This window comes from Cynara cardunculus, assembly GCF_001531365.2.
Source record: "Cynara cardunculus var. scolymus isolate 2C chromosome LG 2, CcrdV1, whole genome shotgun sequence".
NCBI lineage: Eukaryota > Viridiplantae > Streptophyta > Magnoliopsida > Asterales > Asteraceae > Cynara > Cynara cardunculus.
The window spans coordinates 66,805,757-66,823,352 of record NC_037529.1 but is presented as its reverse complement, the minus strand read 5'-3'; the positions used below and the strand labels follow the sequence as shown (position 1 = coordinate 66,823,352).

Sequence of the window (17,596 nt, the reverse complement as noted above, 5' to 3'; positions counted from 1 at the left end):
AAATCCACTAAACGATTTGGTGTGATATGGGTGTGATAATCATATAATATCACTATTATAACATCACTTGCGCACTAAATTTGATCATAGTTTCGATCGGTTAGGGTTAGACAATCACACATTTATCACAACGATTACTCATGGTTTCGATAGGTTATGGTTACACTTCATTGATTATGGTTTCAATAGGTTATGGTTATATAATCACACAATTATCACAAGGGAAGAGGAGAGAGTGGAAAAGAACGTGCAGGAAAAAAAGGGATAATTATGACTAATTAAAATAAAATAAAATTTATAAAATTAATTAATTACATTAATGCCCTTATTAATTTATTTATATTTAATATAAGTTAATTTATTAATTAAAAAAGTTTGAGGTTATTAGATTGTTCTCGCATTCTCGTAAATCACAGGGGTTCTCGTTTGAACCTCCACCTATATATATATATATATATATATATATATATAGTCGTGTTCGTGGATAAAAAGTTGAAGATGACGGTTTTCCATCCTTAATGATACGTCATGTTTATAAGAAACTTCTTGAATGTTTGTCATTGATGATAACTTGTTAACTTATCTGTTATTAAACATGTTTATCATATTATAGTCAGGATAAAACACATGCGATATAGGCATATAGCCTCAAGGGCTAAAAGTTTGACATTACAAATATATAGGGACCGGAAAATTAGCAATATAGAAAGAATTTTTTATGTAATTAATAAATAATATAAAAAATTAAAAAAAATTAGCTAATGTAATACTAAAACCTCAAACATTCATATTATTAACTGAAAAATAACAATGATTTTTGAACTGTTATCTACTAATACCATTAACAAAAAACGACAATATATTGAAATTACAGATAGAAACTTAGATTGACCAATGTAAGACTAAAACAGAATCTTCACATAATAATCAATTTAGAAACAAAATTAACATTGTTTTGAAAAATAATTATATATATATACACACAATTAACATGCATATCACATGGAAAGAAAAAAAAAAGAGTTTTTAATTAAGAAAATGGAGACTATTTTGATCTGTCACATGTTTAGTCGTAACAGGATCAAAGGTCAATATCAGTTATATTCTAGTCGAGATTAAAGCGTAGGGGATACGAGCATGTGACCCTTATTATATTTCACCTTGACTTATCGTGTCACTGAATTCATCTAATGAACTTTTGACTTGTTTGTTGCAGTAAACCTGATTCTAAATTTAAAATACAGAGATAATCATATTCCCACCTTTTCGAACCAAAGATTGTGTTGTTTGAATAAGAAAAATCGAAGTTCTCTTGTGTGCCGATCCTTCTAGAATCTCGAAATAATAATCGATTGGAGAAACTTGAAAGCATAAAGTTTGACCATGAAAAATGCTTCAATTGACCACTCACAATATCACAAAATACCCAACAACTTTACACCCTTTTTTTTTAATGGCGGTTTGGCAAACACATAGATTTTGAGCATGATTGTTCTGAAAACACCATGATTTTTATTTATTATTTAGATGATGAGCTCATGAAGTCAATTTTGACTCTGTTTCTCTCTCCTAGAAATAGCCTAGCAATTACCACATCCTCTGTGTTTATATACCTCTCTATTTTTTCGCTTTTTTCTTCATCTTCTTCGACTCATTCTTCGATTCAAACCATACCCATATCGATTTGCTTTCAAAGGTTCCATTTTTATCAAGCTTTGCAACCATGGTGGCTCTGTCAAAACCTCCAATTGAACAGTTCTTTGTGAAACCCTCCAAACCAAACACGAACCCATTGATCATTCCATCTATTCCTCTCATTGACCTCGCGAAACCTGATTCCAAACACCAGCTTGTTAAGGCCTGTCAAGATTTTGGATTCTTTAAGGTTGTTAATCATGGAGTTCCTAAACGGTTCATCAATAAACTTGAGTCAGAAGCTGTCAAGTTCTTCTCGTCTCCTCTTTCTGTCAAAGAAAAAGCTGGACCACCCGACCCGTTTGGTTATGGAAACAAAAGCATTGGTAGAAATGGAGATGTGGGTTGGGTCGAGTATCTTCTTCTCAACGCGAAACTGGAATCGGATTACCAGAGATATCTATCTGTTTTTGAAGAAAACCCAGAAATTTTCCGGTAAGAACTCTGCCGAAAAAGGTCGAATCTTTTTCTATGAAACCTAACGTGATTTACTGATTTAATCTGTGTTTCTTTTTGTAGGGGAGTTGTGAATGATTATGTGACAGCAGTGAAGAAGATGGCATGTGAGATTCTTGAATTATTGGCGGATGAAATGAAACTGCAGCCAAGAAATGTGTTCAGTAAGCTGTTGATGGATGAAGAAAGCGATTCTGTTTTCAGAGTAAATCACTATCCACCATGCCCAGAGTTTCAAGAAAACGAAAGAAATGGAAGGAAATTGGTGGGTTTTGGAGAACACACAGACCCACAAATCATATCTGTTTTAAGATCTAACAACACATCTGGGCTTGAAATCTCATTGAGAGATGGAAGTTGGATGTCTGTTCCTGCTGATTCTGATTCTTTCTTCATCAATGTTGGCGACTCTTTACAGGTACATAAACATGAAAAACTATGATTTGACTCTTTATACCATAGAATTTAAAATAATTTTTTTAAAAAAAGGGTCAAATGATTCTGTGTAGAGTCCCCGTCAGCATTCCAGTATTTTCTTCGTTGGTCATAATCAATCTTTTTCTCAACTCCCATAAGTCACTTTCTTGTTTCTACAGTCTCCATCATCTTTCTTCAAGATACTAAGCCTCTTGAATTAATCGAGAAAATCATATTTAACATATGGGTTATCAAAAAAGATCCATATTAAGATATGGGTTATAAAAAAAGATCCATATTAAGACATGGGTTATCAAAAAAGATCCATATTAGCATGGGTTATCAAAAAAGATCCATATTAAGACATGGGTTATCAAAAAAGATCCATATTAAGACATGGGTTGTCGAAAATATTTCAAAAGAGTCATGTTTAAGACACGGGGTATTGGATCAAAACCTGCTTATTATGATTTTGACGATAAAAATGATTGGTTTTTAGGTGATGACGAATGGAAGATTCAAGAGTGTGAAGCATAGGGTGGTGGCAAACAGTAGGAAGAGTCGGGTTTCGATGATCTATTTCGGAGGACCACCATTGAGTGAGAAGATTGCCCCATTGACATCACTTATGCAAGGAGAGGAAGACAGCTTGTACAAGGAGTTTACTTGGTTCGAGTATAAGAAATCTGCGTTTAATTCAAGATTGTCGGATAACAGATTGGGTCTGTTTGAGAAAATCGTTGCATCTTAGGCTTTTTAGGGGTCGTGCTCTTTGTTTTTTTTTGATTTGTTTGTGAACCACAAAATAGTTGTAGTGTTATAGTGACTTAGATATCATACGTTAACATTTGTATATCTTTCTAGATTCAAAGTTTCAAACCTCTCGTCTCATACCGTTTTTTCTTCTGTAACTTGCACTTTTTGTGTTCAGATTTCTTCATCGTAATCGACTTAAAACAAGAATCTTGTTTAATGAAACGTATTCTCTTGAACTTATTTTGTTGGCAAAAAGCGACGTTTATGAATGGAGCCGATCCCCACAACAAGTGTTAGAAGTTTCTTGTGGTACCAAATGATGTCAACAACACAAACTCCAAGTCATCTTTCTCCCCCACATTTCTTTACTAGCTAGGTCGGAATGTTAAATGCAACTTGATTGGCCACCGTATGGACCATGGGTCTAATGGTCCATGCCCTTTGACAATGGCTCGATAGCACTATTTTGTATCAATTGTCGCGGGTTCTAGAAAGTGAAAATGACATGTATGCCCTTTTAGTTCAAAAACATATGTTTACGTGCACAAATCTAAACGGAAGTTACTCAACTTTCCAACATACCGATCATGATTTGTTATAAAGGATATGAAAAGATAATGTAAATAGATATATGTGACATGATAGATTCAAAATATGAAACACAAATTTGCTTCCACCTTGGTGTAGTGGCGGACACATTAGCAAAAAGGAGGGGGAAGGAACCGTAGTCAAAAACTCAAAAAAAAAATTCCTAGGTTAAAGTTTAGGTTTTACACGAATTACCTTTCACTTCCCCCCATTATATTTTTCCACGGCCCCCAACCCCAATCGAAACCGTTACTTTAACCAAAAAATCTATTGAAATCAATAAAAAAAACCAAAAAAGTTATTCGAAATCGACAAAAACACTAAATAAATCCCTTGAAATCAACCAAAAAACTTTAAAAATTCCTCGAAACGTTGTAATTAGGTTAAAAACACATCGGACAGTTTTGCGGACCTTTAGTCTACCTTAAAGGTGACCCTAGTAGACAAAAATCTTGGATCCGCCACTGCCTTGGTGTATAAAATGCATATAAATGGAAAATAAAGTTGTGGTTCATCTCTATCTTGTAATTTTTTTTTAATTAACTTGGATATCCAACCCGCTACGCGAGCCGACTAATTCTAAGGGGACCGCCTGCTTTGCAGATAGTCCGGAGTCACTACATTTGAACCTCCGTAACCATAAGGGAATTTTTATTGCTCATTGAATTTGAACCTGCGACCTCCTGACAATTTTATGGATGGGTGGTTAGGATTGTTGCTTGAAAATCCAAAGGTCCACTTTAGGGGTTTGTTGATGATTTTGGCCCATTTTTCCATCCAAGTTTGTTATGTGTCACATGAGTTGTTATTTGAGAGGCTAAACCTTTTTGGGAAAAACAATCATCATGGTTAATTAATTTGATGGATATTATTTCCAAATTAATTATAAGACGTGATGTAGTGTATGATATGTCATATTAATGTGAATTATCGATCGAAATCATCGATATTAGATTGGTTAAAGTCGTAATATAGGTATTAATAAGGTGGGTCATGGGGTTGTTGGAAGGAATAAACCAGGTTTAATATTAAACAACATAATCATTTTGATAATAACTCGTAAAAATAAACGGGTCCTGGTTGGGTGGCTTATGCTAAGTTGTTAGGCATAGAGGTGTTGGCGGTTCGGTTTGGACGGTTTTAATCCCCTCAAACTATAAACCAAAGCGTGATGTCGGAATTAAATATCAACAAATGATTTTTTTTTTTTGTCATTTTTCTTTAAAATTAAAATTACCATTCAATATGTTAAATTTTTTAAATTGTCGTTCATTAATTAAAAAATCATTTATTACATAAAATTGTGCAAACTAAATAACCATAAACCAAGTTATATTACTAACATCAGATAAAATCTGAAAGTGTTCACTACATACCTTATACTACTAATATATGAAATTGTTCACTACAAATTACCAAGATCCGATAACATCTGAAACTGTTAACTACATACCTTAATTCCAAAACTCAAATTCAAGTTTTCAAATCATAACCAAAATCAACTTTCCAACAGAAACCTTACCCACTCCTCTTGCTCTCTTTCTTCCAAACTCCAAAAAATTAACACGTTATCAAGCTCACTTGTTATCTTTTTTACTGCTATGAACCTTTTCACTCTAGAAAGTGATTGCATTTTTGCAAGTTCAGAATTCACCATGGAAGTCTTGTTTTGTATATCCATTTCCATATCTACCATATTTTTCGATGCATTTTCAAAAATTTCCCCAAGTAAGATAGTTGCAATATGCATTCCATCAACAAGAGTTTCAACTCGGGTTTTCCTCTTCTTACTACCTCGACTTGAACCTTCTTCACTTCGCATATCTGTAGCATTATGTACATTATGGCTACTTTTCTGTGTCATCTGATTGTTGTTTTTGTTCTTCTAGATTCACTTGTTCCTACATCTCAACAACATCCCAACTCTACTTCCTTGAGTTGTATCTTTTCCAAAAGCAACAGACAAGTCTTCAAAATGTGGAAATATCTTGTTTTCCATTTTGCCACCTCTTTATGTACTTATTTCATGTCATAAAAGTTAATTAGCAAAAATATCAAATAATAACTACAAATATAGCATGAAATATATAATGGGTACCTTCAGGTAGACTCCCAAACTGGTGCTTCAGTAATTACACATTGTTTCAAACAATCATAACCAACCCCACTCGTATTTGTCTGATTCACCATGTGCGGTTTACCCAATATACCAGTATTAGGAATTGATTCTTTTAACACCTTTTTGAGTTATTGTAAATATCCACATTTAAAGTCGTTATCAGCTTTAAATCCTCCGATATTAACCATGTTAACCAAAGCCTCCACAAGCTTGCATCTTCAATAATTGTCCAATTTCGATGGTTTCTATTACGACTTCGATCCGCCATACCTATTGTTAAACAAATTAAATAATAAACAAATAACATGTAAAATAAACATGCAAATCATAAAATCAAGTTGTAGCATTATTAATTATGCAACATAGGTATCAAATTCATTATAAACCATAAAGATAAACTTCTCGCATTACAAATCATAAAAGGTCAATGCGTAGCATTCCAAGCCTCAAACATATGTTGTGTCAAATTATTTCTAAATGCAGTCCACTCAGTTGATGTCCCAACAGAACTGACATTATCCACGTCTTGATCTCCATCATCTTTGATTGTTTCATCTAACCCATCATTCTCAAACGGATCATTTGGCGTTTCTCACCTGATATGATTATGATGTAGACAACATGTCATTATGATCTTGTTTTTCAGTAGACAACATGTCATCATTCTCAAACGGATCATTTGACGTTTCTCAAACGTTTGTGGCAATTTTATTCTTTCTCGTTCTATATCGAGTCTTGTCTTCGAGTGGCACTAAGCACCTTATGTATGTACCATCTAAAGCTCCTAGACAATTCTAAAACCAAGAAAATGAAAATAGTCATTACACACTTTAAGTTACTTACATGTGAATACCAAAAAATGTAGATATTTTATATACCTTGAACCACTTCCATCTTCCATCGGTAGAATCCTCTTGAATGGCTTCATGTTCTTTAAACAAATATGAATGCAATCTTATCACCGTATTGCAAACTCAAGCAAAGAGTCTACCGATTGTTTCTCCCGAATGATGAAAACGACATGTGATAACTCAAATTTTAACATTATGAGCCATAATATGAAGGAAGATGACAACTTGTTCATCTATACCCATATGCCTACCTGTTCGTAATCCTTCTAATGTTTCCAACATATCACGTAACTTTTTGAAACACCCTTTGCTCATCTTAAGTTGTGATATGCACATACTATCACTCTCATAAGTATACCTATGCAATAATGAAGCTTGATCCATATCTGACAAAGATTATTGAATACATGGTTTATCCCTTTCGTAGTCGGCTATTAAAGTGCAAATCGTAATGAAAAACCAAGCAATAATGGTCATAAGTTCATGCAAAAACAATCTCATAAGCCTACGTCTGCGTGTTGTGAAACTAAGTCGGGTCATTTTCTGTTCAAAGACATACAAATGATTTTATTTCCAATTGCTATCAAATAAAGTAATCAAAGTGTGTAAACCTGCTGATGCATAATGCATTAAGAGGTTCTGCATTTTGTTTTATAGATCCACCATTTTTGGTGTTGGTTCTCCTGGACTTGTGTAGTCAACCTGCTGATGCATAATGCATTAAGAGGTTCTGCATTTTGTTTCTTTTTATCATAAATAACTCTATTTTAAATGTTTTGTGGACTCTATTTTATTTTTGTATGCGAGGGTAGTATGGATTTGAGGACTCCAAGGCTGGATGGTAGGTTGAAAAATTGAAACCATCTAGCTAAACCTATAAGTTCTTTGTTTTGTTTGAGTTTTCTCGTTATACAATAATCAAAATGTTGATCTTTCTCTGATTGTGATAAATGTATATGATTCATTTTCTATGTGTACTCATCTTGGGTTCTCTGTGAACAGATTTGACAAACCAACACATAGATTAAGCCTTGGGTATTTGTAAGATTGAAGAAGAAATCAAATCGTATTTGTTTACATCACCGAGGTTGATGTTTTTCTATGAATGCATCCTTCTAAAATGATCTAGAATTCTTTTACCCACTTTAAGGTGTTGTTTTCAACTTAAAAAGCATAATGGATAGTTAGCTTAATTGATTAAGTTATACTAAGGTGTTTGGTTTTAACTTAATAATAAGAGATGAGCTTAACATGGTAAGTCAAAGCATCATATCTTCATGCATTAAGTTAGGGGTTGTTTGTTTACCTCTTAATAGTTCCATTAAGAGACAACCTCTGAATCGTTAAAAGGTGAATCTTGTTTGACATTCTTTTTGCCTCTTAATGGTTCTAAAACCATCTGAATGATTTTGTATCATGGGCCTCCCTTAACCATTCGACACCCTAATTCCATTGTAAACAATTACCGAACAATTATATTTCATTTTGCACTATATCATGAGAGACTCTTAATAATTCTGATCACTTAATCATTCTGCACCAAACCATTCAGTAATTGTCAAATAACCTCTTAGTGTTTTTTTCGTCATTACCTTTGACCGACAAAATTTATAACATGTGTCCTTTGGTTAAAAAATAAATAGTTTACCAACAAGAATCAAGTTTATACGAGAACAGTAACCAAATAAGAAAATAAGAAAACAATCAAATCACAATTTCGAATCTGCTTTCTCCATGAACAAGGAAGCTATAAGTAATACAACTAAGAATCTCTCTTGAAATATGGACAAATGGAAGTTTAACTCCTAAAAACAAAAGTTTTGAAAATTCAAGAGAAAGTCGCGGCAAGACAAACCGTTTATCATTACGATATGTGTCAAGTGGAAGTGCAGTGATGTATGCAACTGAGGCATCCTAACAAACCGATACAAATGGAATATTTCAACTAAAGCAATGAGATACTGATGGTATTGACAAATCCCTCGCTTTATCTAAATGTGTAAAAGATAACATGAACCAGATAAGAAAAAAAAGAAAACAGTCGAATCATATGTAATTCGCTCAACTTTGACCGCGATATAAATTTGAGTCATGTCGCCCACACACCCTTATATTGACTGTTAGTGTATCTCGTGCTCTCTTATTTGATTACTTTTCTCGTTTTAACCCCCACCTTACCAACAAATGCATAAATTAAAAAATTGTACTCAAACTTGTTGAATACATACAATTTATGTTATTTAAAACAATTCATATTATTTTAATTTTTTTTATTATTTTAGATATTTATTAAACAATTTATTTTAATTCGTATTTACGTAAACAAAAGGTGAAAATAAAAAAACAAATTAACAGATAAAAGATGAAACCAACCTCTTAAACTCATCTGTCTCCATCTCTCACGCCCTCACAGGAACTCTCACAGCCGCTTCCGCTCTCACGCAATCAATCCCCAAATCCGTTGATATCTCACAGCAATCGATCTCTCACGGGCTCTCTCACGCAATCGATTCAAAAGGTATGTCGATTTCTACCTCCTGCTTCATATATACAGGGCCGGCCCTGGCCATAGGCTCAGAAGGCGATGGCCCACGATAGCACAAGGCCCAAGCGCATCAAAAATTTAAAGCCCAATGTCTAGGTATGGGTTCAGTATTCTTTGGGCTTAATTTGTTTTTTACCGTTACCGTCCACTACAATGCGCCCAGTCCACAGACATGTTCATCATCCTCCCTCGCTCACGGCCGGACGACTCACTCCCTCCTCCCTCGACTCTCGCTCTCGCCTCGCATCGCATCGCATCGCTCACTCGCTCTCGAAATCGCAATCGCCAATCGGCCTTGACAGTTGACTGTTAATCGGCTCTCGCTCTCGGCCTCTCGCTCTCTGCCTCTCTCGACAATCGACTGTCTCTCGCTCGCCGACTGCCGTTGCCCGTTTGCCGTCCGTCTGCCGGTCTGCGAACTGCGACTATCGCTCTCCGCCTCTCGCTCTCGGCCTTGACTCTTGAGCCCTTGACACTTGTGAGGTAAGGGACTTAGGGTTATTTTATAAGTTTCTAATTATTGTTTGATTGCAAAACCTAATAATGAAGCTGTGAAATTGGTACTTTGTGGTTTGTCATTTATGTTTCATTTGTTAATTTTAGGGCTGTTTAGAAGAGGGTTAGTATTAGTATAGGGCAATTTGTTTTAGGGCTTTTAGTATTAGTATAGACGCTGTGAAATTGGTACTTTTGTGGTTTGTCATTTATATTTCATTTGTTAATTTTAGGGCTGTTTAGAAGACGGTTAGTATTAGTATAGGGCAATTTGTTTTAGGGCTGTTAGTATTAGTATACAAGCTGTGAATGGCCTAAGATTGATGCTTATGTTTTCTCTTTTATCAATTTGTCCAGGTTGCTTAATCGTTTCACTTTCTCGGCAATTTCACAACACGAACCACGAAGGACCATTTTTGTTACACGGGGTTTTGGTTTATGGCCCCCCCATTGTATCATTTTTGTTATATTTAAGGGGCATTTTTTTGTTTGATTGACGAGGTTCCAAAACCATTCAAATAGTTTATTTTGGTTTTTATTTACACATATAATGGGCATTTTTTGACTTTTCGCCGTGGGCATCCAAAGTCTCAGGGCCGGCCCTGCATATATATATATATATATGTATGATTTGATGGTTCTTCTTTACTGGAGATTTTTGATGGGTTTTGATGGTTCTTTTTTACTGGTTTGTCCAAGCTATTATATAGACTGTAAGTTGGCTTTTGTTTGATTTTAGAACCCAGCCTAGTAACCTACAAATGTAACACGATTATGATTCTGTTGAAAGCCTTTGCTGCTAATAAGTTAAGATCATGTATGTTTCTTTGTTGTAGTTTACAACTATTTCATACCACATGCCAGGTGTTTGATGATTTGCCCAAATGAAAGCTTGGATGTTTATGGAATTACGCATGCTATTTTTGACTCCTTTTGTGTTTATTTTCCTACTTTTGGTTACGGTTTAGGTTTTCAGTAGTTAAAATTTGAATGCTTGTTGGTTTTTAGCATTTGTTTGCAGTTAAATATGTTATGCCCTCTAATACCCAAATAACATCTTGCATATGTATGTACTGAATTAACATCTTCAATATACTTGAATTTACCCAGTTTTACCAAATACAAATTTAGTTTCACAAGAAATGATGGGCTTATGTACATGCAAAATAGGAGTTTTTAGGTAAAGAGGCTTTTCTAAATATACCCATTGATTTGCTAGCGAACAAACACATTGACAATCTAAACGCAGACCTGTGTGATGTAACGGTATGTAAGAATAACCTTGGTATCTCAAGAAAAACGCTATTTGCATCCTCTATATATGTCATGTATTGAGAATGTAAAAAGTAGATATTGATACAAGTGAATTTGGGAGTTGATTCAAATTTCAGACTTCAGACGTTTGTCAGTTTAAAAAAACATACAGTCTTATTGATTCAGATTTCAGACTTCAGATGTCAAAACAAACAATCTGACTGATTCAAATTTCAGACTTCAGACGTAAAAACAAACAGTCTGGCTGTTTCAGATTTCCGACTTCAGCATCACCTCTTATAAATCAAAAATGAAATCAGACTTCAGCACCTCTTAAAAAACAAACGCCACCTGATTGTAAATAAGGGTTGATCTTAATTCATCCGGATACATAAATGCAGAAAGTTTTGAAACCAAACATATTTGGGTCGGTTATTCAAAGGAACCCGACCCTTTATCCCAATTTTTCCTATGGTTGCTCTCTCCTCCTCATTCTCTAGATATACGAATACAATCGACATTCTTCTCATTCACTCCTTCCCTCACCATTCTTATTGTTGCCAACCAGTTGGTCGAACCAACAGTTGCACCTATTGAAGAACCAAACTGTCGCACCTGTCGAAGAATCAATTGCACCACCTGTTGAATACACAGTGTTCGATTCAAAGGTACTATCTCTCGACTTTGTATATGTTGAGTTGGGTTTTTAGACCTACTGTTTTTCATTCTTTGTTTTTAATCATTCTTACTGTTTTGAGATTATTGTAGTTTAGATTCTGGAAAAAGAGTTCCATTTGGGAGTCCTTCACATAATTTCCACTTATTTAACTTAACACCTAGCCATATGATTCAGTAGCGTCCTCTTTCGCCCTCGCTTCTCATGTCTTCTTCTCACTCTGCCTCTCGTCTTCTTGCTCCTGGTCCATCTCTTTACCGTCGCTATTGTTGCTCTGGTCTCTCTCATTAATCGCAGGTTATGTGAAACACTAATCTATTTCTAGTTTTGAAGACAACGATTTATGTGGTGTTTTTGAAACAAATCTTGATGGATCTTTATTGTGTTAGGGTATCATTTCCTTTGGCTTCTTTGAGATTTTAGAGCAGAACATGACATCTAGACCTTCTTTTCCTTTAGCAAAAATTTCAAAAGCAATATTTGAGCCTAAATGCCTTCTAAATCAAATCATGTCTGCGTCTTAGAGAGAATACATGATAGAATACAACTTCAGGAACTTCAAGAGAAGGATGCTTGCATTATTGAAATTAAATACTACATTCTCTTAACATCTCGGCATTGTTGATTTCAAAGGGTAAATTTGAATTCGTGGACGAGGACAGTCCTACTTCCACATCTGAAATACAAACACGTAGGTTTTCTTGTTAATTGGATGTTATGATCATGAGTACCAAATCAGGAAACTCCAAACAAAAGGAAATGTGCTCATCCTTCTCTGTGTAAACCTGAATAAGGGACCAAGCTGAACTATGGGTGGGATCAGGGGTGAACATAAAATATGCAAGCTTAGCAGGGAAAAACTATGGGTGGGATCAGGGGCGGAGCTAGGAACTTAGAATAGGGAGGGTGGGTCCGTGGTTGTTCAAGGTCGTACTTTATCATAAGTTTATAACTGTTAGAATGTACTTGTAGGTCATTAACATCTTCTTTTAGCATGACCTTGATCATAAAGAACTAAGAAGTTCTTTCAAAATACAAACAAGTTACGATACCTCAGTATTAACAAATTGCAATCGATTAATCTAAGACTTTGGGGCTCCTTTCCAGTATAATTAACTGGTTGTTCCAGTTTTTTTTTTCTTTTTTCATTTATTTATGTCGATGATTGTTTAGAGTAGAGATAGAGAGAGGGTTATTGTAATATTATTGTATGATGAAAATGATGACTTACTGATTGAATGCATTTTCCAGTATAATTAAATGTATTGGTAATCAAAATCAAGAAATCATGATGTGAATCTGTGTCCTTGTGTTTAATGTTTATCGCCAGTTAATCTAAGACGGCTGACTATTAATTTTTAATTAAAAAATTTACACTATGCTTTTGTTTTGGGTTGAGAGTTGAGGGGGGCTTGGCATTGACTCTGGGTGGGATGCAAGAGGCACGATTTTGTCATGCTCCCACTTACAGGGCCCAAAGCCCAACATTATGTTGGGATATTCTAGATTAGATAAAAGGGGTAATTGAGTATATCTGAGAATTAGTCGGTTTGCAAGGAGTATTTGGGTAATATCTAGAACAGCTTGGGTTGGGAATAGTATAAAAGAGTAGGGGAGGAGTGTAGAAGTCTTTTTCCAGAAAAATTGTTGAGTGTCTTTCTTAGGAGAGGTCTGGCCTCTCGAATACCCAGAACCCCTTTCATTCCATTAGTGAAATACATATGACATTTGCTATTTGTTTCTCCATCCTTTTTTGTTTCATCAGTGAAATACGCAAGGTATTATCACTCTGTTTTGTATTGTTTGTTTGAATCCAGCCGGCTCTTAACAGATTTATATATAGAATTGAAGAGATCAATGATGACTGTTCTTTGTGGTGTCCACTATACCAATCAAAAGAAGGAACAAAACGGTTAGATTCTTTCCAACAGGCAGTTCACGAAGTTGGTGTAGAAATGGAGGTGACATGGAGCTTAATTATAAGGGATTGTCTCTGGTCGCAGTGGGTTGGGGATACGTTATAACATGGCAGCCTCAAATTTCTCTTCATTTTTTCTTTCCACCTTGAGTACCAGGTGGAAGTTTGGGGGCGGGTAGTATTATACCCTGAAGTTAAAGTTGGATACGTATTTTAGGAGGGAATTGGGTGGTACTTGTAATAAATAATAATATTGTAATAACCAATAGCAGAAAATAGGAGGGAGAGGCTGTTTCAGGGGAAATGGGTAGTCTGTTACAAAGGGTAAAAAGGGGAAGTAGCTTTTAGAGTTTGTTAAATAGGTGAGAGGGAAAAGGGGAAAGGGCATCTGATTTGTGAACCTTGATTTGGTGTCAGTCTAGGGAGAACCCAGCGTCTCGAATTGCTAGAAACCATTAATTATCCTATTGCAGTATCACTTTCTTCCTGATTTCATCAAAGTGTGTATCAGATACGTGATTCGGTATTTCAGTTGCTGTTACATGTCATCACCTAGATTGCTTGTGGTATTATGACTATCATGTCTGTTCATTGGTTCTGGTAATGCTCTGTTTTTGATTTTTTGTTTGTTTTAGAAAAGTTTTTTGGTGTTATCATGAGGATGGTATCATTTATAATTTGAACGTCATTTCCCCCTCTTCAAGATATTAATTAATCCACTATTGACTTGAATTATATCATGCACATTGACAATTGGATACCATGCCTCGAAAGTCCCATCCGATCCAACCACTCCATGTCATATTGTGTATTTTGTTGGGAGTTCTATTTGTTTCTTCTCATTTTTGATATCATTTACTTTTGGTGTTTAAATCAGACAGTCTTCCTGTTCCACCAGTTTGATCAGTAAGTAAGAAAGAAGAGATGGCAGAGAGAAAGGTGTTGAATAAGTATTATCCGCCGGATTTTGATCCGGCAAAAATTCCAAGGAGGCGTATGCCCAAGAATCAACAAATAAAAGTTAGAATGATGCTTCCGATGAGCATTCGCTGCAGCACATGTGGAAACTACATTTACAAGGGTACCAAGTTCAATTCACGTAAGGAAGACGTTATTGGAGAGGTATGCTATTACACATATACATACGCATATTTGGTGTATATCACATACTCATATGCCTTTCTATTTGTTTTATAGATTTATTTTGATTTATGTGGCTGAAATTAGCCTTTTGTCTCTAATCTTCCGTTGAGATTTGAGGCCGTCCAATGACGTTTAGGTCAACAATGTATACTTGCATAACTGACATTCACTTCTTTCATGGACAGACATATCTTGGGATTCAAATATTCAGGTTCTATTTTAAGTGCACCAAGTGCTCAGCTGAGATTACCATGAAGACAGACCCACAAAACTCTGATTATGTTGTTGAGTCTGGAGCTGCGAGAAATTTTGAGCCTTGGCGTGCAGAGGATGAGGTGAAATTTTTATACTCAGTATATGATAGCTATTTACCTGTGTATTGATGAGCATACGGTTAATCACTTGTATGATAATATGCATCGCTTTCAGGTGGTAGACGAGGAGCAACGGAAACGAGATGCTGAAGAGATGGGAGATGCAATGAAGTCCTTGGAGAATAGAACTCTTGATTCAAAAAGAGAGATGGACATCCTTTCTGCGCTGGATGAAATGAAGTCCATGAAGGTTTGTTTTATTTATTGTCACACACACATATATACATGCATGTGTGTGTATATATCTATCCATGTGTGTATCTACATATGTGTATGCTTGTTTAGTTCTATGGTTGGCCTGATGATAAAACTATTTTGGATTCTAAATTGCAATTCATCTGTGTCTTGCAGTCAAGGCATGCAAGTGTAAGCGTAGATGCAATGCTTGAAGCCTTGCAGCGATCAGCTCCGGTACAGGTATGCTGAAGCAGTCCATAGTTCTTATGTTTTTACTAGACAAAAAATGTATCTACACGTTTTTACTGTTATATGCATGTTTGTTTATTGTTGTTTATGGATTATCTGTTGGCTTGTAGGAGGACAAGCTTGAAGAAGAGGATGAAGCCCTTATAAAATCCATCTTCCAAGTTAGTAGGCTCTCTCTCTCTCTCTCTGTATATATATGTTCTACTTTTTAACAGTTTTCAAGGATAATTCTGAAGTTATGATGTTATTGAATTGAACTCAGGGATCAAAAGAGATTATCCATAGAATTGATGATGATGAGCTTGAAGATGACGATGCACAAGTTAGTTCTAAGGTATGATAATTCACCCATATTCTACCAATGCTTACTCTATTCTAAATTCAATTATTGGTCACCATCACATATGCCTGATTAGGGTTGTTTGGATATCTTTGCTAGCAAGGCAGAGACAATGCTAGTACATGGATATCTTTGCATTTTCATCTCTCTCTTTAAACTGTTTTGGTGGGTCATTTCCACATTCCAGAATTATAGTATTTGCATCTCTCTTCAGGAAATAGTGTAGTATTGATGTTTTGGGATACACTTCATCCATCGAAAAGGAGAAAATGGGATTCCCAGTAGTTGGTTAAGCAGCGAGGAACAGAAGCATTGCATATTCTTTCTACTGTTTAGCTTTCGCTATGCATAATCCATTTAATATTTTTCTTTCTACTAAGGAGTTTGTAAATGATGGAGGTTAAAGAGGCTATAATATCTGTTTAATGCAGAAGCAGAAAGTTACTGAAGATCGTCCGACAGATTACTTGACGAAAACCAGTACCATTAAGAGAGGTGAGCCAGATTCAAGAAAAAGCTTATTGAATGTTTTTGGTAATCATAGTTGTAGGGAAATCTAATTCTAATTATATATATATATATATATATATATATATATATTATTATTATTATTACAGAAGATGAAAAGGGTGGTGGAAGGATTGGTCTCAAGTCTTCAACTGTTAAGTTCTCTGTGGTGAAGAAGGCATCATCAGATGGTGGTAATGGTAAAACAGAAGCAAATGAGCAAGAGAAGCCCAAAATTACAACTAGTAGTGGGCTACAATCTTTATGCCAACAGTATGATACTACTGATGATGAAGAAGAGTAATCTTTCATATATTTTTAACTGGTAACCGGTTGTTCCAGTTTTTTTTTTCATTTATTTATGTTGATGATTGTTTAGAGTAGAGATAGAGAGGGTTATTGTAATATTATTGTATGATGAAAATGATGACTTACTGATTGAATGCATTTTCCAGTATAATTAAATGCATTGAACCATAAGGGTGGTGCCTGATTAGTTTGAGCTTTGTTCTAAAGTACCGGGAGGTCCTAGGTTAAGTATTGGGAGGTCTCAGGTTCAAATCCAAGGAGGAATAAAAATCTCATTGTGGCCACAGAGTTTTAAATGCGGGTGATTTTGGGCTATCTGTAAAGCATAGCGGGTTGGATATTTATGTTAATAAAAAAAATGTATTGGTAATCAAAACCAAGAAATCAAATCATGATATGGTGGAGAATCAAAACCAATAAATCATAATGTGAATCTGTGTCTTCGTGTTTAATGTTTTATCGTAGTCATTGCATCTTCGTGTTTAATGTTTTATCGTAGTCATTGCAACGGGGTTGTTATTTACACCCCTACTTATTAAAAAAGTCAAAAGAAGATTTATAAATAACATTAAATGACTTAAAATTGTGAATTTTTTTCCTCACTCTTGTGTCTCCCCCCTCTCTATCTTACTTTTTTGTTTTTAATTAATAGATAATAGTTATTATTGGTCTATATTAATTATAATTTTTATTTGTATTATATATTAATCAAATTTAAAACCAATAA

At 35.0% G+C, this 17,596-nt stretch overlaps 2 protein-coding genes across 5 annotated transcripts; both read left to right on the top strand.

The window, feature by feature from the left end:
* Window positions 1-1,620: 1,620 nt before the first annotated feature.
* On the top strand, window positions 1,621-3,546 carry LOC112507082 (gibberellin 2-beta-dioxygenase 1-like). The gene is made up of 3 exons (XM_025111492.1): window positions 1,621-2,130; window positions 2,215-2,569; window positions 3,068-3,546. Exons 1-3 carry the CDS (start codon window positions 1,724-1,726, stop codon window positions 3,317-3,319), a joined length of 1,014 nt encoding a protein of 337 aa, XP_024967260.1. The 5' UTR covers window positions 1,621-1,723; the 3' UTR covers window positions 3,320-3,546.
* A 6,144-nt stretch (window positions 3,547-9,690) lies between these two features.
* On the top strand, window positions 9,691-17,034 carry LOC112507170 (coiled-coil domain-containing protein 94). 4 transcript variants are annotated; one of them, XM_025111616.1, is made up of 10 exons: window positions 9,691-9,910; window positions 11,745-11,844; window positions 14,652-14,892; window positions 15,099-15,248; window positions 15,343-15,477; window positions 15,639-15,704; window positions 15,824-15,874; window positions 15,976-16,047; window positions 16,485-16,548; window positions 16,671-17,034. In XM_025111616.1, the coding sequence occupies exons 3-10, from the start codon at window positions 14,695-14,697 to the stop codon at window positions 16,862-16,864; spliced, it is 930 nt and encodes a 309-aa protein (XP_024967384.1). In that variant the 5' UTR covers window positions 9,691-9,910; window positions 11,745-11,844; window positions 14,652-14,694; the 3' UTR covers window positions 16,865-17,034. The 4 variants fall into 4 exon arrangements, with proteins under 4 accessions (XP_024967384.1, XP_024967383.1, XP_024967386.1 ...); XM_025111615.1 differs by having other exon boundaries at window positions 14,648-14,892; XM_025111618.1 differs by lacking the exon at window positions 11,745-11,844.
* Window positions 17,035-17,596: the final 562 nt, after the last annotated feature.

Bases quoted from the DNA above. Each gene is read 5' to 3' on its own strand.
- LOC112507170 (XM_025111618.1), top strand. From the start codon at position 14,695: ATGGCAGAGAGAAAGGTGTTGAATAAGTATTATCCGCCGGATTTTGAT. The intron at 15,705-15,823 runs GTATGCTGAAGC...GTTGGCTTGTAG, and splicing joins AGCGATCAGCTCCGGTACAG to GAGGACAAGCTTGAAGAAGA. The intron at 16,048-16,484 runs GTATGATAATTC...TGTTTAATGCAG, and splicing joins ATGCACAAGTTAGTTCTAAG to AAGCAGAAAGTTACTGAAGA.
- LOC112507082 (XM_025111492.1), top strand. From the start codon at position 1,724: ATGGTGGCTCTGTCAAAACCTCCAATTGAACAGTTCTTTGTGAAACCC. The intron at 2,131-2,214 runs GTAAGAACTCTG...TTCTTTTTGTAG, and splicing joins GAAAACCCAGAAATTTTCCG to GGGAGTTGTGAATGATTATG. The intron at 2,570-3,067 runs GTACATAAACAT...ATTGGTTTTTAG, and splicing joins ATGTTGGCGACTCTTTACAG to GTGATGACGAATGGAAGATT.